At 40.4% G+C, this 23,952-nt stretch overlaps 1 protein-coding gene and 1 non-coding gene across 13 annotated transcripts in view; both read right to left on the minus strand.

Moving 5' to 3' along the window:
- Positions 1-22,078, minus strand: part of LOC126213448 (THAP domain-containing protein 5-like) — a 261,788-nt gene extending 239,710 nt beyond the window's left edge. For 6 of the 12 annotated variants that reach the window (XM_049941198.1, XM_049941199.1, XM_049941201.1 and 3 more), the window contains exons 1-4: positions 21,893-22,078; positions 21,250-21,476; positions 21,019-21,121; positions 3,340-3,562 (exon numbers count right to left, since the gene is read on the minus strand). In XM_049941198.1, coding sequence (XP_049797155.1) covers positions 3,340-3,562; positions 21,019-21,121; positions 21,250-21,476; positions 21,893-21,963 — 624 coding nt within the window. In that variant the 5' untranslated portion in view covers positions 21,964-22,078. Of the gene's footprint in view, positions 1-3,339; positions 3,563-21,018; positions 21,153-21,249; positions 21,477-21,892 lie in introns of those variants that run through there. The other 6 variants (XM_049941205.1, XM_049941197.1, XM_049941195.1 and 3 more) reach the window with 5 other exon arrangements.
- Positions 11,333-11,405, minus strand: Trnat-agu (transfer RNA threonine (anticodon AGU)). Its single transcript has one exon. It is a non-coding gene; the product is annotated as a tRNA-Thr (tRNA).
- Positions 22,079-23,952: the final 1,874 nt, after the last annotated feature.

Here is a 23,952-nt window from a genome sequence, read left to right on the forward strand (position 1 = left end):
GCACCCGCAAACGTGCAGGAAAGGAGTCAGTGAGGTTTTGGAAGGTGCCAATAGGGATGTGAAGCTGTGCCAACTCCAGCGCTGTGACCACAGCACTAGCTTTCTTTGACGAGGATCCGTGGCGTGAACAGCCCGAAAGAGGTGGTTCCACAGATTCTCGATCAGATTTAAATCCGGGCAGTTTGGTGGCCAGGGGAGTACAGTAAACACATCTCAGTGCTCTTCAAACCAAGCACGTACACTGCCAGCTGTGTGACAACTTGCACTGTCCTACTGATAAATGCCATCGTGCTGAGGAAAAAACAAACTGCACGTACGGGTGGACACGGTCCCCGGGGATAGATACATACTGTACTTGTGTGGATCCACTGTGCCTTCCAGAATGTAGAGATAACCTGGGGGCTGCCACGAAAACATTCCGCAGACCGTAACTCTCCCTCCTCCGGTCTGGATCCTTCTGACAACTGCTGCAGGGTCATTTGTGCCAACGGCCAGCCATCTGACAGAACATAAAATGCGATTCACCCGAAAAGGTCACCTGTCACAGCCCGGTGGACGTCCAGTTGTGGTATTAGTGTGCAGATTCCAGCCTTCGTGCCAATGAACGGCAGTCGGCATCGGTGCACGAGCCGGGCATCTCCTGTGGACGCCTGTTAGCAGTGACGTTCACTGAACGGTTGTCGGAGATACACTGTCGGTAGCTCCTCGGTTCATCTGGTCGGTCAGTCGCTCGACAGCTGTACATCTACTCACCTGCACGAGTCTCTGCAGCCATCGTTCACCCTGTCACCTGTGGTGCGGCGCACCGAAGTTGCCCCGGCATCAATTTCAGATAGTGCCATTCTGCCACGTACGGTATACTTCAACCGTGGTAGCATAACAACTGTTTACAAACTTGGCCACTCAGACAGTGGTCAATTAATGTGACTGGACCATGTGTATCCTCTCTACTTCAGCAACCACCGATAATTTTTCTGCCCAAATAGCAAAACACAATTACTTTTAGTGCCTTATATTCTTATCTAAATCCGTCAACATCACCTGATATAATTGGGCTACATCCTTCGATAACACAGGAGAGATTGAATTTAATTGACTAAAGGAGAAAATATAAAAATCAGCAAATGAAGCAGGCAAAACAGAACAAATGCCTAAAAAATGAGTGACAGGAGGTGCAAACTGGCTATGTAGCAGTGGCTAGAAGCCAGATTTAAGGCTTTAGAAGTGTATTTCACTAGCAGAAAAGTAGATACCACCTACAGGGAAATATAAGACCCCATTGAAGAAAAGACAGGCAGCCGTACAAATATCAAGAACTCGTATGGAAAACGAGTTCTAACCAAATAAGTTGAAAGGTGGAAGCAATATATAGAGGGTCTATTATACAAGGCAGAACTATTTGAGGACAGTATTATAGAAATGGAAGAGGAATTAGGTGAAGATGAGATGGGAGATATGATACTGTAAGAAGAATTTGACAGAGCATTGAAAGACGCAAGTCAAAACAAGACTACTACTACTACTACTACTACTACTACTGATAGCCTTGGGAGAACCAGCCATGACAAACCTTCCACCTGACGCGCAAGATGTATGAGACAGGCGAAATACTCAAGACTTCAAGAAGAATGTAATAATTACAAATCCAAAGAAAGCTGTTGCTGACTGTGAAAATTACCGAACTATCAGTTTAATTAGCCATGGTTGCAAAATACTAACACGAATTCTTTGCAGAAGAAAGGAAAAATTGGTAGAAGCCAACCTCGGGGAAGATAAGTTCAAAATCTGAAGAAAAGTAGGAACTAGAATGAAATTTTCACTCTGCAGCACAGTGTGCACTGATAGGAAACTTCCTGGCAGATTAAAACTGTGTGCCGGACAGAGACTTGAACTTGAGACCTTTGCCTTTCGCAGGCAAGGAACACCCGAGGCAATAATGACCCTACAACTTATCTTAGAAGCTAGGTTAAGGAAGGCCAAACATAGGTTTTTGGCATTTGTAGGCTTCGAGAAAGCTTTTAACAATACCGACTGGAATACTCTCTTTCAAATTCTGAAGGTAGCACAGATAAAATATGGGGAGCAAAAGGCTCTTTACAACTGGAACACAAACAAGGTGGCAGTTAGAACAATCGAGGGGCACGAAAGGGAAGTAGTGGCTGAGGAAAGAGTAAGACAGGGTTGTAGCTTATCCCCGATGTTATTCAATCTGTATATCGAGCAAGCAGTAAAGGAAACCAAAGAAAAATATGGAGTAGGAATTGAAGCCCAGGGAGTAGAAATACAAACTAAGCCTAGGGAGTAGAAATACAAACTCTGAAGTTTGCCAATGACACAGTAATTCTGTCAGGGACAGCAAAGGACCTGGATGAGCAGATGAATGAATATAAGACAAACATCAACAAAAGCAAACTGAGGATAATGGAATGTAGTCAAATTGAATCAGGTGATGCTGAGGGAATTAGATTAGGAAATGAGGCACTTAAAGTAGTAAAGGAGTTTTGCTATTTGGGGAGCAAAATAACTGATGATGGTCGAAGTAGAGAGGATATAAAATGTAGACTGGCAATGGCAAGGAAAGCGTTTCTGAAGAAGAGAAATTTGTTAACATCAAATATAGAATTAAGTGTTAGAAAGTCTTTTCTGAAAGTATTTGTATGGAGTGTAGCCATTTATGGAAGTAAACATGGATGATGAACAGCTTGGACAATAAGAGAATATAAGCTTCTGAAATGTGATGCTACAGCAGAATGCTGAAGATGAAATAGGTGGACCACATAACTAATGAGGAGGTGCTGAGCAGAAATTTGAGGCACAACTTGATTATGAGAAGCGATCAGTTGACACGGCACATTCTGAGACATCAAGAGATCACCAATTTAGTATTGGGGGAAGAGTGTGTATGTGGGAGGGGGTGGGGTGTGGTCAATGGATGAAAAGAGTAAGCAGATTCAGATGGATGTGGGGTGCAGTACTTATTCGGAGATGATGAGGCTTGCACATGATAGAGTAGCATGGACAGCTGCAACAAATCAGTCTTTGGACTGAAGACGACGACAACAACAACGACGACAGCAGGTGGAGGTGGAGGAGATGAGACTGGAATCAGCCACAAATTCATTTAATGAACCATTTACCTACAGGAATCAATGTGCAATATAGCCATTAAACATCAGAAGATGCCGAGAGGCACACTTTTGGTTGATGACTGTAGCTTGTTTTTCATTCCACAAACTTTGACTGACCACAGTGTTTCTGTCACTATTATACATACTTTTCGTTTCCAGTGATATTGGAGACATATTCAAAGCTTTTCTCCCATAGCACAAAACCTCTTACCTGTTCCTGTTTCACTGAGCCACACAAAAAATTGTCTTGATTCTCTCTGTCGTGTGACTCCTTTTTCGTGGCGACTCCCAAATGCATTTTGTTGGTGGCTGAATCATTTGGCATAATGTTTGATTCACCTAATAATGTAGTAATTTTCCTGTTTCTTTCATCATCTGGCCAAGTTTGCTCAGGTTTGGGTGCCGATGGTGGCACTACTGAAATACACCAAATACTGTAAAAAAAGAAAAAGAAATCATGAGATAAAATTGAACTCCCCCCCCCCCCCCGCACACTCTCTCTCTCTCTTTCTCTCTCTCTCTCTCTCTCTCTCTCTCTCTCTCTCTCTCTCTCTCTCTCTCTCACACACACACACACACACAGGGGTCTCAAAAAAGTAAGTTATACATTATTATAACAATATTAAAAAAATGATAGATTGATGTTCACAACATAGAGGAAGCACAGAGTCTGTAACAAAGCAGGCAGATTCCATTTGTTTGTTATGGTTTTTTTGTCATCCCTCGTCCCTCCGCCACCCTGCAAGTATTATTTTCTTTTGAAAATCTCTTGGTATTCCTTATTTATATGAAATGTGCACAGTGCCTAAAATTCTCAAATATAGACACAGGACTTTTCTACCTTAACTTCAATATTTATTACGTTCCTTTGACTACCAGGAGTTAATGCACCAGCTAATTTACCTGGGAACTGTTAATTATAAAAAAAAAGCAGTGATCTAAAACTTTGTTATCACTGTTCAGATGTAAACTTATCTGTACACTATTACTAACTTACTGAGAAAGTAGATAAAGAAGATGTATAAATAAGTGAAGTATCCCTACAGCCAATGACAAAACTATGGTAGCAATATTTGGGCTCATTTAGTTTCAGAGTAATTAGCTTCTTCATTTAAAACATTGTTACTGGAATACAACACAACATTTAGGCAAACTAGCCACATAATTGAATAGAAATGATTGTTGTGTCTAAGAGCCCACATTCAGAACGATCTTCTCACTCAAACACACTTTACAGGGAGTACAAACGGCCTATCTCTCAAATATTAAATTTGCTAATTTTGTGACCCATTTTCTCAATACCTACTTCATGTAAATTAATAAAACTTTTGCACATTACTTATACATGTGTCATATAATTAACTCCTCTAGTTTGGTTGTAGTATGTACTTTACAAGTTAGAATTCTTTTCGTTTGAATCTTTTATGTTACACTTGTCCATAAATTTTTGTGCATTTTACTGGAAATATATACCCAATGTCAACCATTCCAGAGAGTTAGCATCACAAGTGTGTTATAAATTAACTGTAAAGATAAAAAAAAGTCAAGAGTATCTTTCCTAGTAGCTGAGAAAGTGCACGATTTGTTTGCGAAAATTTCATTTTCCAGAAATTGCAACTGCAAATTAATTTAAGTTAAAAAAATTTAAAGATGATGTAAATTTAAAAATTTAAATTAAAGAAACAAGAGTTAAAACATGGCAGCACTGCAGTCTTTGTCATCATCTACATTTTCTGAATGCATCTTCTTCCTCCTCAGACACTTAGCAGCCTCGTAGCTCAGCTTTGTCGACTTGCACCTTGTCCAGTTCCCCAGTACGGTTCGTGTATTCACTAACAGCTCTTTGTCTACCAGTATTACTATCAATAACTGTAATGACAGCACCACATATACAAAGCCTCAATGTATGTAGCCCGACAAATAGCTACTCTTGCCCAAACTACATTGCTGAATGATTCATTCACGTTTTGTGTTTTCCCTGTCAGACATTTCTTCAATAGACCTGAATCTGCCAAATCTCTATAGTGCCTAGTAGGCTCAGGTAAGGAGTTCTTGTAGGTAAACTTATCTAAAGTTACAGCTGATTCAGTTTTTTTTTTTTATCTTTACACCACTAGCCTGAACAAAGGATGTGGATCACCTTATCATCTATGGATATTTTGGGGAAAATGGTTACCAACAGAGGCTTTTTCATACCATCTAAATTATTTTTATTGCATGGCCTGACTTTAGTACTCTGATAGCTGATTGATGGTATTGCTAGCAGACGGCTCCAAAGCGTCAGCAGTGCATTTCCCTGTTGTACCACGCACATTGCATGATCAACACAGACAAGAATCAAAACTGTTATATCAGACTTACCAACAGCAATAATCACAACTGTTCTGTCAAGCTTACCAACTTATGCAGCAAGATTTCCACTAGAATTTAAATGATACCACAACCTTCTAGAGCTTATGGTTCTTGGAATATTAATTTTTAACTGAGCAACTGTTTCTGAAAACCTAATCATTTCCTTTGCAACTACTCAAATTGAATTAAATTAAATGAAACCGAATTCCAAATGAAGTTTCTGCGTAAAAACCAAAAATTACTACGTTTTACACCTGTGAATAGAAGAAGTGTTTGTATTTTGTGAAACAATACAGGAAATGGTTGCAGAAGAATACTTTGTATTTATTCCAGAGACTGCCACATATGTTGAAGTATTTAACTTTGAGAATACTCAACACTGCAATGGCAAGCAAATCCAAAGGTCTGCACTGTTCCCGTCTTACTTAAGTATATTTCAGACCCAGAGATCAATAATTGCAAGTAAACATGTAGAGGAACATTAAATTGTTCCAACTGCTATGGAGTGCAGGAGGAATCACTGCTTAAATACCTCTCTGTTTACTACAATTATTCTAAATTTTATCGTCACAATCCGTAAGTGAGTTTAATGTAGAGGGTTGTAGTATATCTCTAGATTTATCTTTTCTTGAAACTTTGTAAGCAGGTGTTCTTGGGAAAGTGTGGATTCACGTGAAAGTTTTTGTCAGTTCAGTTCTTTCAACATCTCTGTGATGCTCTCCCATGGATTTAACAAACCTGTGACCATTTGTGCTGCCCTTCTCTGCATGCATTCAATATCAGTTGCGAGCCCTATTCAGTGTGGGTCCCACACACTTGAGCAATAATGTAAGACGGGTTGCACAAGTGTTTTGTGAGCAAACCCCTCTGTAGACTGCCTGCATTTCCCTAGTATTCAACCAGTCAACTGAAGTCTGTCACCTGCTTTACCTACAATGAGTATGTGTGTTACACCCAGATACCTGCGCAAATTGATTTATTACAAGTGTGACTTATTGATATGGAACCATATGAGAGTTTTTATCATTTATGAAGGTCAAAATTTTACATTTTCCAACATATAAAACAAGCTGCCAACTGGTCACTAATGCCTGCGTCCGATATATCTGTGACGTTCGACTTTTTGATCACATTTCACCAGCATATGCAAAATTGTCCTGGCTGCGTGCAGACAAACGCAGAGATTTCCATACACTCTGTCTCATCTACTGCCTTATAAATGTACACTGTCCCTCATATCTCTCCTCGTCCCTAACACTCATGTCGGAACAACATGACAGAAACACACGTTCCCATCATAATAAAATCCTCTCCGTTCCACTGCATCGCTCAGTCACCTTCTCCAAGTCCTTTACAGTAGCGGGAACCCGACTCTGGAATAACCTCCCTCGTTATGTTAGAGAACTTAAAAACATGACCGGCTTCAAAAAACAGTTAATGACGTATCTACTTAAGCAACAGTAATGCCTTCCTCTGTACATGAGTGCACTTCACCTCATTAGTTCCCTCTTTCCCCCTCCTTAAACCTCCTTTACCCAAAACTCGCTATACTAGTAAACATCTACTTTACACACCAAGATATTAATGTACATCTGCACAAACCTTCATTACTATTACCAATCTTTCCCATGTTTGTCATTATTGATTTTTTTTTACTGTTATTATTATTGCTTTCACCATAATCTGTATGTATAGGACGTGATGTAAAAATACTGCCAGCATTTACTTTATTATGTCTTAGTCATGTTTATCATTATTATTTGATTTCTTTGTTTTACTGTTATTATTATTGCTTTTATCATAATCTGTATGTATAGCAACTGTTGTAAAAATACTTCCGCATTTACTTTATTAGGTCTTAGTCACTACTCTTTATTCATATTGTCACTAGAGTAAGCTAATTTTCTCATTTAAACTATGTTCATGATGTAACTCTGATGTGTGAAATGCTGCATGTGTGGAACACTGGTCCGATGTAAGAGAGGGCCTGATGGCCCTAATCTGATCAGGTTAAATAAATAAATAAATAAATAAATAAAATAAATATGCATCACTTTGAATTTTTATCAAGATCTACGTGAATATTTGCATAGCATTTTTTCAGCCAGTACTTCATCACGGCTGCATCATCTGATAAGTCTGATGTTAATATTGATATTGTCTACAAGGCCATTGACATACAATGTGAACAGCAAGGGTCCAAACACACTTTCATGGGGCACAGCCAAAGTTACTTCTACATCTGTCAATGACTCTCCATTCGAGACGATACGCTCATCCACGTTAAAACGCCGTGTCCTCCCTACCGAGAAATATTCAGCCCAGTCGCTAATTTCGCACGGTACCACCTATGATTGTACAAACGATTCTAAGTGTACGCATAGTACTGGCTAACTATCACAATCCACCGCTTTCACGATGCCACGTGAGGAAAGTTAACATTCAGTTTCCCACGATCAATGTTTCTGGAATCCACACTAGTTGGCACAGAGTCGAGAAACGTGCAGGAAAGAGCTGACAGTTGGATTACCGTTCAGGAGCAACCGAGAGTTTTGCTACTTTTACCAGAAGACAGTGTGAAAGCACTACAGCCGAGTCGAGTAAGAAATCCACCTCTGTGCTGTGAGTGTAATTTTACAGTAACCAGCTGTTACTCACGGCTGTGCTCGCACATCGGTAGTTTAATACGTCAAAGATCCGCCTCAGTTGCGGAAAGTTACTGGTCTTTACCCAAGTTTCGGCTAGAGTGATCTAGCCTTCTTCAGAAGCATAAAATAAACTAATCGTGCCAGAATAAGACACGGTCAGACATAAAAAGCTAAAGTACCGTGGTACCATGTCGCTGTGAGTTCCAATGCAGCGTCCGTGGCTAACTGACCGCTTTCCACGAAGTGGGGCCGGGGCTGTTCCTCAGCTAAGTAAAGTAGCTTGACATGGTACCACGGTACTTTAGCTTTTTATGTTTGACTGTGCCGTATTCTGGCACATATTAGTTTATTTTATGCTTCTGAAGAAGGCTAGATCACCAGCTGAAACCTGGGTAAAGACCGGTAACTTTTCACAACTGAGGCGAATCTTTGACGTATTCATTTATCACAGTTGCTGACAGGGCTGCAACATGTTAAAAATTCGTCAGTAGTTTTCTTATGGTGACTGAGTTATCAGTCTATGAACACTCAAGAGTTGCTGACCTCTCCATAAGCACCATCCATATCCCACTCATACATACCATATTTAAAAACATTAACAATACTCAAACAGATAATACAGCTATCCAACTTAAAAAAAGGATGAAAGGATGTTTCAGAAACTGTGAAGACTGGAACCCTTTTAGAAACAGAAAAAAATGGTTATAGAAACAAACGCTGAACAATTATTCAATACAACAGGATTTTTTGAAAGTGTAACAAAAAGAACTTTGTTTACTTTACTTAACAATTACTTGCACGGAAAAAGTAAAAAATATTTGCACCAAAAAGGACGACATAGCACAAACAAAACAATAAATGGCTAAACAAGTCCTGCTGCATCAATAATCTCCCCATCACCCGCGTACTGCTTCCCACAGAGTGAAACCGTCATTGGAGCAAACAGATGGAAGTGGGCAGGTGTGAAATCTGAGTTGTACATCTACATTTATACTCCGCAAGCCACCCAACGGTATGTGGTGGAGGGCACTTTACGTGCCACTGTCATTACCTCCCTTTCCTGTTCCAGTCGCGTACGGTTCGCGGGAAGAACGACTGCGGGAAAGCCTCCGTGCGCGCTCGAATCTCTCTAATTTTACATTCGTGATCTCCTCGGGAGGTATAAGTAGGGGGAAGCAACATATTCGATACCTCAACCACAAATGCACCCTCTCGAAACCTGGACAGCAAGCTACACAGCGATGCAGAGCGCTTCTCTTGCAAAGTCTGCCACTCGAGTTTGCTAAACATCTCCGTAACGCTATCACGCTTACTAAATAACCCTGTGAAGAAATGCGCCACTCTTCTTTGGATCTTCTCTATCTCCTCTGTCAACCTGACCTGGTACGGATCCCACACTGATGAGCAAATTCAAGTATAGGTCAAACGAGTGTTTTGTAAGGCACCTCCTTTGTTGATGGACTACATTTTCTAAGGACTCTCCCAATGAATCTCAACCTGGCACCCACCTTACCAACAATTAATTTTATATTCCACTTCAAATCGCTCGGTACGCATACTCGCAGGTATTTTACAGAAGTAACTGCTACCAGTGTTTGTTCCGCTATCATATAATAATACAATAAAGGATCCTTCTTTCTCTGAATTCGCAATACATTACATTTGTCTATGTTAAGGGTCAGTTGCCACTCCCTGCACCAAGTGCCTATCCGCTGCAGATCTTCCTGCAATTTTCTAATGCTGCGGCGTCTCTGTATACTGCAGCATCATCCGCGAAAAGCCGCACGGAACTTCCGACACTATCTACTAGGTCATTTATATATATTGTGAAAAGCAATGGTCCCATTAACACTCCCCTGTGGCACGCCAGAGGTTACTTTGACGTCTGTAGACATCTCTCCATTGAGAACAACACGCTGTGTTCTGTTTGCTAAAAACTCTTCAATCCAGCCACACAGCTGGTCTGATATTCCGTAGGCTCTTACTTTGTTTATCAGGCGACAGTGCAGAACTGTATGGAACGCCTTCCAGAAGTCGAGGAAAATGGCATCTACCTGGGAACCCGTATCTAATATTTTGTAGGACTCACGAACAAATAAAGCGAGTCAGGTCTCACACGATCGCTGTTTCCGGTATCCACGTCGATTGCTACAGAGTAGATTCTGGGTTTCCAGAAATGACACGATACGCGAGCATAAAACGTGTTCTAAAATTCTACAATAGCTCGATGTCAGAGACACGGGCCTATAGTTTTGCGCATCTGCTCGACGACCCTTCTCGAAAACTGGAACTACCTGTGCTCTTTTCCAACCATTTGGAACCTTCCGTTCCTCTAGAGACTTGCAGTACACGGCTGTCAGAAGGGGCAAGTTCTTTCACGCAGGGTGGATGAGGAAAAATGAATTTTTGTGAGTTTCTCTCGGGTGTACATGCTGAAGTCATTTCTTCAATTTCCTGAGGGTCGCACAAAACACTTCCGAGGTGATCGCTGTACCGCAAGGGAGGACATCAGACAGAATAAACATCTTCAGAGTCCCAGAAGAGTGTCACCCCGACTGTACCAGATGGCCATTTTGTTTACGATTCAGGGTGACGAACCCACATTTCATTGCCCGAGACACTGTCAGACAAAAAATTGTCACAATCAGCCTCGTGACATGCGAGCAGTTCTGCAGAGACGGTCCTTTGCTGCTCTGTACGGTCATCTGTTATGCAGTGAGTAACCCAGGAGGCATTCACCTTTGAGTACCCTAACCCAACAGAGACTTCCAGTTGTGCAGCAAGGTGTTTGATTGTGATCCGTTTAACACCTCACATGAGAGTGTCTGCACATTCAAACACTGCAGGTGTCACAGCTGCGTGCTGCAGGCTGGCACGTGGGAGATCTGTCAGGAGCTCGTCGCGATGGTGGTCCTCGCACAATGACTCGCCTAGCTTTTGTTCACAGCACGGCCCTGCAGACATCCTGCAAGTGCCTACGAATATCAGTGATGCTCTCGTTTTCTGCCAAAAGCAGCTCACCGACAGCACTCTGCTTGGCACCTCTGTTAGAGATGGCATTTTGGAGGTTACGTGTAGTGCCACTACTTCACGAAACTGTACGAGCTCGAGTGGGAATTATAATTAAATGGTTCCCTGAGACATTTAAGTCTCTTTTTATTATCTACAATAATGATCGAAGCAGACAAAATTAATTAAAATTTGTGCTGCAGCCGGGACTCGAACCCGGGTCTTCTCGCTTACTAGGCAGAAATGCTAACCATTACACTACCACATCACTATGGTGAATATTGCTGCACGAACTACTTAAGCTGAGTGCCCTCCCCAAAGCAAACTTCAATTCATTTTTCCCTTATATATTGTCACTACTGCCAGGGCTCTCCGATATTGGCAAGCACCCCAGCATTGGACGTAATGGGTCATCCTTGTACCATTGGTGATCTTATAATTAAATGTTTCCCTGAGACATTTAAGTCTCTTTTTATTATCTACCATAATGATCGAAGCAGACGAAATAAGATCCACCAATGGTACAAGGACGACCCATTACGTCCAATGCTGGGGTGCTTGCCAATATTGGAGAGCCCTGGCAGTAGTGACAATATGTAAGGGAAAAATGAATTGAAGTTTGTGTTTGGGAGGGCACTCAGCTAAGGTAGTTTGTGCAGCAATGTTGACCATCGTGGTGTGGTTTTGTAATGCTTAGCATTTCTGCCTACCGAGCAAGAAGACCCGAGTTCGAGTCCTCGCCACGGCACAAATTTTAATTCATTTAGTCTGCTTCGATCATTACCGAGAGGGAATATTCCACTATGCAAATACTGCAAGTTTTCAACAAAAACTGGCCTAAAAAAATGTTGCATTACTTATTGAGTGCCCCTCATAATAATGTACTATAGATAGATCTCGTTACTTACACAAGCAGGTACATACTTCCTTTCAAAAATACCCACTCCAATCACGTGAACATTAAGCTGCTATAGTCGATAAACAGCAGCTATTTGGTGAAACTGATAGGGCAGTAGCTTTTTTGAAAGAAGCAGGTTCCTTATTAATTTACTTGATTAAATGTAGATGGCATTAAGCTTTATAGCAACAGTATGCTATTGAAACAGTAAGCAAATCAAATTTCCGTTACGTTTTTTTCTCTATTAATGTATAGCTTGACTTGTTTTTCACCAAAGGATCTCCTCCTTGATGGGAACAGGGGAACATGATGATGAATGAATGAGTTCATTAATTAATTGATGCCTGTCTGTAACAATTGCTGGGGATATAGAAGGAAATAATCATGCACGATCGGTCGTAACTGCACAGAAAGAGATAGATATGAGCTTACGACATGCTTCAGATTAAAATCTGTTGCACTTGCCAACTGAAGGGAAGGAGGTTCCTCACACTATAATTACCCCCTTGAGCAAACTGTTTTTTCTTCTTCTTCTTCTTTTCCCTGAAATTACAGCATCATTACCTGGTTTTTATTTTCTTTCTGTCAAATAACAGGAAAACATTGCCTTTTCACTCTCTGCAAATACAGAATTCTAGTTCTTATGTGAAGTATTCCCAAATTTGGAAAAAAAATTGAAAAAATAAAGAAGAAATGTGTATCTTGTCAACACGTACTGTGGTTTCTGTAGTCTGCATTACAGTTTACAGTTTGTGATCTGCAACCATGAATAATTTAATATAGATAGCCCACTGTGAAGCAAATATGTTTGGTAATATTACACTGTTGGTGTTTACACTATTTTACTCTAATGGAAAGAATTTGTGTGCGCGCATCTCTGTGTGTAAGTGCACGTGCACCTAGGGTGCAAGGGGCTCATCTGCACGTGTCTACCGATCGAGATGTCACAGTTGTTAGCATACTGGATTTTCATTCAGGTGGATGAAGGTTCAACCCCACTTCCAGCCATTCTGATTTAGTTTTCGTGATTTCCCTAAATTGCTTCAGGCAAATGCAAGGATGGTTTCTTTGAAAGAGCACTCCGATTTCCTTGCCATCCTTTCCTAATCCGAGCTTGTGCTCGGTCTCTAAATTACGTCATTGTTGACAGGATGTTAAAGACTAATCTCCACCTCCTCCTCCAGTGCTCATTATGCAAAAAAAAAAAAAAAAAAAAAAGGAATGTTGAATGTATACAGAGAAGGGCAGCATGAATGTTCACAGATTTGTTTAACAAGTAGGACAGAGATACTGAAGGAACTGAACTGGCAGACTCTTTAAGACAGATGGGAACTATTCCAAGAAAGTCTCTCAACAAAGTTTCAAGAACCGGCATTAAATGATTACTATAGAGATATATTACAACCCCCTACATATCACTCACTTGGATCATCAGAATAATTACTGCACACACAGAGGCATTCAAACAATCATTCTTTCTGCACTCTGTATGTGAACTCAACACAAAGAAACCCTAATAACTGGTGCACAAATGGTACATACTCTCTGCCATGCACCTCACAGTAGTTTGCAGAGTATAGGTGCCGATGTAGGCGAGGTCAAGATATTTACAGTACGGTCCATGAAGACTAAGTCTTGATTAAATTTAGTTCTCTGCACCGAACTCATCTCTCTCTTCTCAGTACAATGTACATTGAACCCAGATGACGGAAAGAGTTCTTCCTTCTCATCCTGTCTGACCTGGGGTTACTAAAGCTCAGCAGTCATTTTCCTACACCCCTCTTCCTCTCTCATCAACCCTTCTGCCAGAAGAAGGTCCACTGGCTACAAAAGATCTTTAATCTTTGTATATGTTTTCTCCTGGCACTACTTGGTGAGAAGGTGTTTATCTAGCCATTTACATTACACTTTCAAAAGTATTGAGAGAAGACATACACTCAAACCACTACATAGTTCAAGTTAAAATCAAATTCACCCCATTACAGAAAAGTATTGGAAAAACTAATAAAACAAATAGGAAGTACAACCTACACCAGTTGATTAAAAATAACACAAACCATTAAATTACGAGGGGTGTCCGTAAAATAAGGCTCCCAATTTTTTTTTCCACTGTGTAAAACATATTTATTTCATGAATACGTACATTTTTGGAAAGTTCAGACTTAAGCCTATTTTTGTACATAGTCGCCACTGAGGTCAATACATTTTTGCATGCGGTGTACGAACTTTTGAATGCCCGAGTAAAAAAAATGTGCCGCCAAGCTCAGCAGATACCCGAGAACCGCTTCTTCCAGCTCTTCTCTGTCGCCGAAATGCGTTCCACGCAGGTGTTTCTTAATGTCAGGGAAGAGATGGTAGTCACTTGGGGCTAAGTCCGGGCTGTAGGGTGGGTGTTAGACAATACCCCATCCAAATTTTGCGATGAGCTCATCGGTGGCTCTAGCGGTGTGCAGTCGAGCGTTATCCTGGCACAAACGCACCCCCTTTGACACCATACCCCTCCTCTTATTTTGAATTGCATGGCGCAATTTTTGCAGTGTCTCGCAGTACCTGGCAGTGTTGACTGTCGCACAGGTGGGCAAGAACTTGCACAACAATACCCCCTTTCTGTCCCAAAACACTGTTACCGACACTTTGCATTTGTTTGAATTTACGTGATCTCGGTGACTCTGGATGCTTCCATTGTTTGGACTTTTCTTTGGTTTCGGGTGTGCGGTAGTGCACCCAAGTCTCGTCTCCAGTGACTCTGGAGTCGAGGTATTCCTCACCACGAGTTCCGTGATCTCGAAGAAGTTCTTGGGCCGCTTCAGCGAGTTGACATTTGTGGTCTTCGGTCAACATTCTTGTCGCCCACCTCACGCAAACCTTAGCGTACCCTAGATGCTCCGTCAAAATCTTGTCAATAGAGGTTTTGCTGACATCAGGGATCATTTCAGAGAGCTTGTCAAACAGATGGCCATCCGGAAAGCTCCTCATCGTGGGTGTCAGTACACCCATTCATGAACTCTCTGCACCATTTGCACACGTGCTGTACGCTCATACACTTGTCTCCATAGATTTCACATAGCTGGGAATCGATTTCTGCTGGCACAATGTTTTTTTGCAGACAGGAAATGACTCACCGAGTGCAGCTCACACCTGGCGGGCGAAGCGTGGGGGAGATCCATCACGTACAGCTGCCGAGCCAAGACTGAGCTCCGCAGGCAGCTCGCTAGGGAGGTGATTTGGAGTGGCACAACCAAGGTACACAACAGAATTGCGGGATACACCGTAACCGCACTTTTCAGGACTATAGCGCCGTGGGAATCTTATTTTACGGACAACCCTCATAATAGATAATCGAGGAACTGATACCAAATATAAAAAAAAGCCAAGTATCTAGCTCCTCGGAATCTACGAAGAAGATATGCACGGTGGGCACCAGCATGTGACAGATTTCATGAAGAAAAGGTGAGCACGGTTAAGCTGAAACACACAAATCAGAAGAAATTAATCTCAAAACTGAAAGGAGGACATTCACACAAAACATTAAGAGAATCAAGACAGGGTTCCATAAAGACGAACACTCTACAGAAGATAACTACCACAATACCAATTCCAGGAACCACTACAAAATGCTTGGGAAACAATTACAACAGTATGAGTACCCACAGTAATACTGAAATATGAAGATGGATGTGTAGCACACAGTAGGAAAGAAAATGCTGAAAATGTGGTAAAAGCATTTAATAAAATTTCAAACTGTAAAGAACACAACAAACTCTTACAAATCAATGTAAATACCTGAATACAAACCCAACCTAACAAGTTAGACCATTCAACTTTCTGAGAAGTAGATGAAACACACACACAACAACAAAAAATTAAAAAGCATGTGGAGAGCGCGCTGTTACTGAAATATGGAAATATTTAAGTGGCACAATGACTACCTCACATACGGTTTTAACAAAAATTTCGATAATGGAACAATTCGTCGATCATCTGACCGTGCCCGTCATCCGTCCACTACACAACAACGGGAACAAGAGCAATCCGGACAACTACAGGGGAGTCCCTCTTGTAGACTGTACATACAAGATTTTATCCAAGATCCTACATGGAAGAATCAAGCAGCAACTAGAACTTTAGAAGGGCAACACTAGGGAGGCTCAGGCCATGGAGACACTGTGTGGACCACATTGATTATGGCATACTACAGGAAATATTTAAGTGGCACAATGACTACCTCACATACGGTTTTAACAAAAATTTCGATAATGGAACAATTCGTCGATCATCTGACCGTGCCCGTCATCCGTCCACTACACAACAACGGGAACAAGAGCAATCCGGACAACTACAGGGGAGTCTCTCTTGTAGACTGCACATACAAGATTTTATCCAAGATCCTACATGGAAGAATCAAGCAGCAACTAGAACTTTAGAAGGGCAACACTAGGGAGGCTCAGGCCATGGAGACACTGTGTGGACCACATTGATTATGGCATACTACAGGAAACCGAATGAACCTCTGGCAATAACAGTTGCAGAATTTAAGATGACATGTGACTGTCTTCATAGATCTCCACTATTAAAAACTGTAAGGAATCTAGGACTACATCCAAAACTAATTAAAGTAACTTACACTAACCAATGCCTAATCAAAATTGATGTTTAGAGGAGAAATTTCTGAATCATTTCTCATAAAACCAGGCTTAAGACAAGTGATTGCCTATCACCATTACTGGTCAACTGTGCACTACAATATATAATGAGAATTTGGTATATGGATAACCCAAACAACATAAGAACTGGAAATGTAAAAAATGATGTAAGTTTAAGCTTCTTGGGATTTTCTGATGATCTTCCTCTCTTAGCCAATAATGTTCAAGAAACGACACAAGTTAAATCACTACAAAAATAGCACAGAAAATCAGCCTCAGAAAATCATTTGGGGGGGGGGGGGGGAGAGAAGGAAAAAAAAAAACAGATTATGCTAAGAGATCCACAAAAATACAACAGAAGAATAGGATATCAAAACAGTCAACAAATTTAAATATTTAGGTAAAATCACAACACAAAATCAAAATGAGAAACCAAAGTGGCAAAATAAAATAAAAGACTTAAAAAGTTAAATTACATTCCCAAAACCAATCACAACAAAAGTCAGTCTGAAGCTGCAAAATTAAAACAATATAAACAGTTGTAACTCTTCAGGCTTTCCCGGCGATCTAATGACATCTTGGGTTGTCGGGTGTTCTGCCGGATATCAGCGTCGTACTTGCACGATATTTCGGTCACGTAGCTCGTAACCTTCATCAGGTGCGACCTGAGACTGCTCCTCGAGTGGACCTGGTCCAGTATTTATGCCTATGGCAGGGGGAACGCTCGGTACCCCAGACCGTAGATGAAACCCTCAGGAGCGGGGTTGGTGGGCGCGGACCGCAGAGGGAACACCTAGAACCGCAGCGGACGGAAAACGGAGCAGCAACGCTCCAGCAGGTTGCAGGGAATGGGCGCGGACCACAGAGGAAGCGCCTGCAGCCAATGGTGGAGGGGGAAGGCCATAGGCATAAATACTGGACCAGGTCCACTCGAGGAGCAGTCTCAGGTCGCACCTGATGAAGGTTACGAGCTACGTGACCGAAATATCGTGCAAGTACGACGCTGATATCCGGCAGAACACCCGACAACCCAAGATGTCAATATAAACAGTTACACAATCAGAAATAACATACGCAAGTGAAATCATCTTCAAAACAACTAAAACAGCAGAAACTGATGAAATACTCAAGATAGAAAGAAAGATAATTAAGGCATGCATAAATAAACAATATCAAGTAACTGGGCATTGGAGAATAGCTTCGAATGAAACAGTATACAAGAAAATTGAACAAGTAATGAGCACAATGAGCAAGATGTATGAGACAGGCGAAATACCCACGGACTTCAAGAAGAATATAATAATTCCAATCCCAAAGAAAGCAGGTGTTGACAGATGTGAAAATTACCGAACTATCAGTTTAATAAGTCACAGCTGCAAAATACTAACACGAATTCTTTACAGACGAATGGAAAAACTGGTAGAAGCCGACCTCGGGGAAGATCAGTTTGGATTCCGTAGAAATACTGGAACACGTGAGGCAATACTGACCTTAAGACTTATCTTAGAAGAAAGAATAAGGAAAGGCAAACCTACGTTTCTAGCATTTGTAGACTTAGAGAAAGCTTTTGACAATGTTAACTGGAATACTCTCTTTCGAATTCTGAAGGTGGCAGGGGTAAGGTGGCAGGGGTAAAATACAGGGAGCGAAAGGCTATCTACAATTTGTACAGAAACCAGATGGCAGTTATAAGAGTCAAGGGACACGAAAGGGAAGCAGTGGTTGGGCAGTGAGTGAGATAGGGTTGTAGCGTCTCCCTGATGTTATTCAATCTGTATATTGAGCAAGCAGTAAAGGAAACAAAAGAAAAGTTTGGAGTAGGCATTAAAATCCGTGGAGAAGAAATAAAAACTTTGAGGTTCGCCGATGACATTGTAATTCTGTCAGAGACAGCAAAGGACTCGGAAGAGCAGTTGAACAGAATGGACAGTGTCTTGAAAGGAGGATATAAGATGAACATCAACAAAAGCAAAATGAGGATAATGGAATGTAGTAGAATTAAGTCGGGTGATAATGAAGGAATTAGATTAGGAAATGAGACACTTAAAGTAGTAAAGGAGTTTTGCTATTTGGGGAGTCGAAGTAGAGAGGATATAAAATGTAGACTGGCAATGGCAAGGAAAGCGTTTCTGAAGAAGAGAAATTTGTTTACATCGAGTATAGATTTAAGTGTCAGGAAGTCATTTCTGAAAGTATTTGTATGGAGTGTAGCCATGTATGGAAGTGAAACATGGACGATAAATAGTTTGGACAAGAAGAGAATAGAAGCTTTTGAAATGTGGTGCTACAGAAGAATGCTGAAGATTAGATGGGTAGATCACATAACTAATGAGGAAGTATTGAATAGGATTGGGGAGAAGAGAAGTTTGTGGCACAACTTGACTAGAAGAAGGGATCGGTTGGTATGACTTGTTCTGAGGCTTCAAGGGATCACCAATTTAGTATTGGAGGGCAGCGTAGAGGGTAAAAATCGTAGAGGGAGACCAAGAGATGAATACACTAAGCAGATTCAGAAGGATGTAGGTTGCAGTGGGTACTGGGAGATGATGAAGCTTGCACAGGATAGAGTAGCATGGAGAGCTGCATCAAACCAGTCTCAGGACTGACACCACAACAACAACAACAATGAGCACAATCAGGAAGAAACAAATCTCATTTTTCAGACATCTGATGCGAACACCAGACAACAGAAATAATAAGACATTAACAGAAAAATTGTGGAACAGTTAGAGCAACATTAAATGGATCACAGAAATTAAGTAAGACACAAAGAACTCCAAATAACAGTAGGTGACCTAAAAATGAAACAGAAAAACTAAAATACTTCAAGACACACCAGGCCAGAAATGAGGATCAGTAAAAGGACTAAAGAAAGAGTGCTCTCAGACGAAGAAAGGAACAAAATATCTGGAAGAATGCAGAAATATTGGGCAGACAGAAAAGTAAACATACTTTTGTATAATTATAATCATTGCATAAACAATGTTTTATTGAACTGTCTTATTGAGTTGTTACTGAAATGAATTGAATTACTGAAGAAAACCTCCCAGCATAAACTATAGTATCAGTGCTTGGAGTAGTCCAATGTATAAGTAAATACATAAATAATAAAACTGAAATATGTCTAAATTTTTAACTGTGCTACAAGCCTAATATTTAACTAAATACTACATTTATTTGACATCTCCATAATATGACAATGAATGAACAAAATCAGATTGCTCCACCCTGTTCAGCAATCACTGAAGCTTTGCATTTACATTTCTGACAACACTACTTCTGGTGCTTATCATATTCTCAAAGACAGCCACATTTGCATCTGTACAACTGGATCAGTAGCATTTGCAACATAATTATTCTTATTGTTACAGTGAATATTTATTGTGCCTTTCTTTCTTTTTTTTTTTTTTTTTAATATATTATGCATGCTGTCACGACATTCACATAATCCTTTTACTATGAAACATGTCGGCTGCAGCTCTCGCTCAGACACAACCATTTCTTGACACATCCTCTATTGAGAAGGGGCACAGAGCAGAATGTCTGTCTTTACAACAGTTTTTTCCTCAAAAATACCAACTGTTACTTTTCCGAAACCCTGGCATGTTAATTCCAGGAGTGCAAGTAATGCTTAACAACTTCTCTGATGCCTGATTGGAGGGGAGACCAGAGACTGACAGAAGTAAAACTGTGACAACAGGCACCAGTCGGAGGAACACTACCCGTGAAAGATACGGTCATAGATTTGAGTCTTATTCTGGCTCACAGTTTTATATAGCCAGGAAGTTTCAAGGATTTTTGGCCATCAACATACAATGAGCCCTCATCACACAAATACAGTATGATACAGATTTGTCCGCTCTATTCTCTCAAAATTTTACATGCCATTACATTAGTAGTGTAAAATGATTTATTCACATTTAGTTGCCTATGGTAATATTGTAAATGAGTTTTGCTGAGATATTAAAGATTTACATTTGATATCTGAAATGAACATCACTTAAAGCTTTGAACAGCAAAACGTTAAGGCATTTTCCTGTTCTTGCAAATTACATGGCAGTGACACTGGGAAAGAAGGTGAAATGCCACAAAAAATGGCAGATCTGGAATCACAACATTGCTGCAGCAAGTTCGCAGTTCATCTGCTTGTCCATATTTTTTTCGATATTTCTAAATATTTATTCCAACATTGTTTCGCTATAGGCTAGCTTAATATTTCAACATTTTTATATAGTACATTTAATGTACAAGTGTCCATAACGGAAATAAGTTATTTAGATTAATGCAAAACTTACTGCTCTACAAACAGTTTCGGAAATAATTTGGTTGTATCATCATACCTGTAATGTTTTTTACTGTTTGCTGAAGTAGAGGGCGCTGGCAGAATCGGAACATTTCTACTCTGAATGCTTGCCAGGAGCTCATCAAGATTTTGTGAATTATCTGTGACAATTTGGAGACATTTGAGGTTGTACTGATGACAAGTAAGTCAAAATTAAAAACATCTCAGTATCATAAAACATCTACAATAAAATCACCAGTGTGCAAGTATCTACATATAGCAAACAAACCTCTTTTTGGTGGACGTTTTTTTGCTGCTGCTTTTGGTGGGCGCTCACAACAATCAAAAACTGTTGGTATAGCATCATTCTTGAGCCAGACGCCTCCAAACCTCTCCCTATCAAAGCTTTCTTCCGTAAAATGCTTCGAACACACTTTCGAGTACCTTGAATGGACGAAATTCGGTCTATTTATGTTCTGGAGCCATATTTTCGCTCTTCGTTCGTCTTTCGGGAAACTAAAACACGAATCGCACATAATCAGTTTTTAGGTTTTAGGAATCGTATTAAAAACTATAACTGCCAGGTAAAAATCATAAATAATGAACAAGTGTCCGACAAGTATTTTGATGCATAGTGTGTACATTTAGCCATGTACATAAATAACAAAAAAACCAAGTAACTTTTAACCGACTTTCATCCGCAGTTAAATCGTTCTAAATGTGTATCTATACATTCAACTGATTGACAAGGAGCATTGTATCACTGTAATGAATGCACATAGCATTTGTCTAGTAAACATGATTTGCGAAAAATGGAAATGACTAATAATCTGGCTGTGTAACCAAAAAAATGAGCTCTACGATACTTGGCGTTGACGTGCTATAAAGTGCATCCTTCCAGTACAGGAACATTAGACCTTTATGGTACTTACCTATGAAAAGTAACTGTTCCTCCTTTCACATATCTTTCTTTGCATCCATAACAGCAACAATATTGCACCATTGCTATTAAATATAATCAAATTAATAAAAACCGGGCAAATACCTATAACAGTAAACTTTCAGTCTTGGCGCTTAGCATACACAAGCAAGGAACTAACGCAATTATACCAAAGTCATGTGACATGCGCAGCAGTAAGCTACGCTACTTCGAGAGATTTCTGTACTCATTCCGCCACGAATTACAGCGAGCAAACCATTCTTATTGGGCTCATACGCGGTTTTAGTTGTCAGATTTGTGTCTTTTGTTACCTGTATTACATTACTTGTTAATTTTTCGTCACATATTGCTACGGTGTTTGTGTTCTTCCACAAATGAGATCCAATGTCTCAGAGCGAATTATCATTGTTAAACACGAAGATAAAGGCTACAATCTTCACAAATAGCAAAAACAAGATGCAAAAAGAAAGAACATATTTTTTATAAAGCGAAACAGTCAGCGACAATGAGTGAGAAACACACATACATATCCGTTTTTGGCAGTTAAAGGTCTGTCTTCGTGCAACGATATGTCTGCGCACAACATTTCTGCGCAGACAAATCGTTGCGCGTAAGGCCCGTCTACACGCAACGATCTGTCTGCGCAAATGTCTGTGCACATAACATCTGCGCAAACAGATCGCTGCGTGTGGACAGAAGATTTGCACCAACTTGAGGTGTGTGCAAACCTGGAAGTTGGAGCTGTAGGTTTGAGCGAAACCTCTCAAATCTGTGGGTTCAAACCACATTTGCGCAGACAAGTTGGAGCGTGTGAACAGGAGATCGCCGTAAATCTGGCGCGGAACAACTGTTTGCTCAGTCTAGTGTTTGTAATTGTGCGCACAGGGCATTATAATGGCTGATACTCGTCAGTTTTCTCGAAAGTTTGTTAGTGAATTCACTGAAATATATAGAAAACACCCATGTTTGTGGAAGATTAAAAGTAAAGAATATAGTGACCGAGACAAAAAGACAGCACTATACAATGCTCTAATTGAAAAATTGCGGGCAGTTGACGCCTCGGTAAACAGAGAAACAGTAATAAAAAAATAAATTCGTTGCGAACTGTTTACCGAAAAGAGTTATCCAAAGTTCAGAAATCTAGAAGATCTGTTGTAGGAGTAGAACAAGTATACCAGCCAACGTTATGGTATTTTGATCTGCTTGGCATTCTTAAGGTTCGCCCTGTAAATCTCGCAGTAAATTTTAAGTGAGAAAATTGCTTTCGCTTTAGCAGCCACTGTCTACACCATTTTGACCGCCTTCTCTGTTTCCTGCGGTTGGTCTGAATGTTTTTTGCAACACAAGTTGCGAACACAGACCACAATAGAACTTCCTCCATTTCCATATTTCAAAATAACTGAATTAAATTTTTGACGTTTACGGGGAGCGTAGCCGCTTGCCACTGATATTTCTTTTCTACACCGACAGATGGCGGGCGAGTAGTAGATTGGGGTTTGTGTCGTGTGAACACACCACATTTGCAGCGATCTTTTGCATGTACAGACATCTGCGCCGACGTCTGCGCAGACAGATCGTTGCGTGTGTACCAGGCTTAAACAAGAAATTTGCACAGAGTTGTGCGCAAGACTTGAAGCTGGAGTTGGAGGTTTGAACGAAGATGTTCAAATCTATGGGTTCAAATCACATCTGTGCAGACAAATGGAGCGTGTGGACAGGAAATGTCAGCAGATCTGGCGCTAAAACGTGTTTGAGACAGCTGTTTGTTCAGTCAGGTGTTCCTCGATTTTTAAAATTATAATGATATTTATTCAAAATCGAATAATCAAATACAATTATTTTGACGAATACAGTTTCAGGATATCAAACAGATAATTCTTCTGAATACGTCAGTTTATCTGTCACAAAATAAAGATTTGTTTGTATTAATAAATTTTACATTTTGATGCATTGTACATTTGTTAAAATACAAATAACAATATTGTTAACATACTTTCACTCAGTACTATCCTATGCCATAATCTAAAGTGAATTGTAACAGCCACGCAAAAA

This window comes from Schistocerca nitens, chromosome 11, assembly GCF_023898315.1.
Source record: "Schistocerca nitens isolate TAMUIC-IGC-003100 chromosome 11, iqSchNite1.1, whole genome shotgun sequence".
Taxonomy (NCBI): domain Eukaryota; kingdom Metazoa; phylum Arthropoda; class Insecta; order Orthoptera; family Acrididae; genus Schistocerca; species Schistocerca nitens.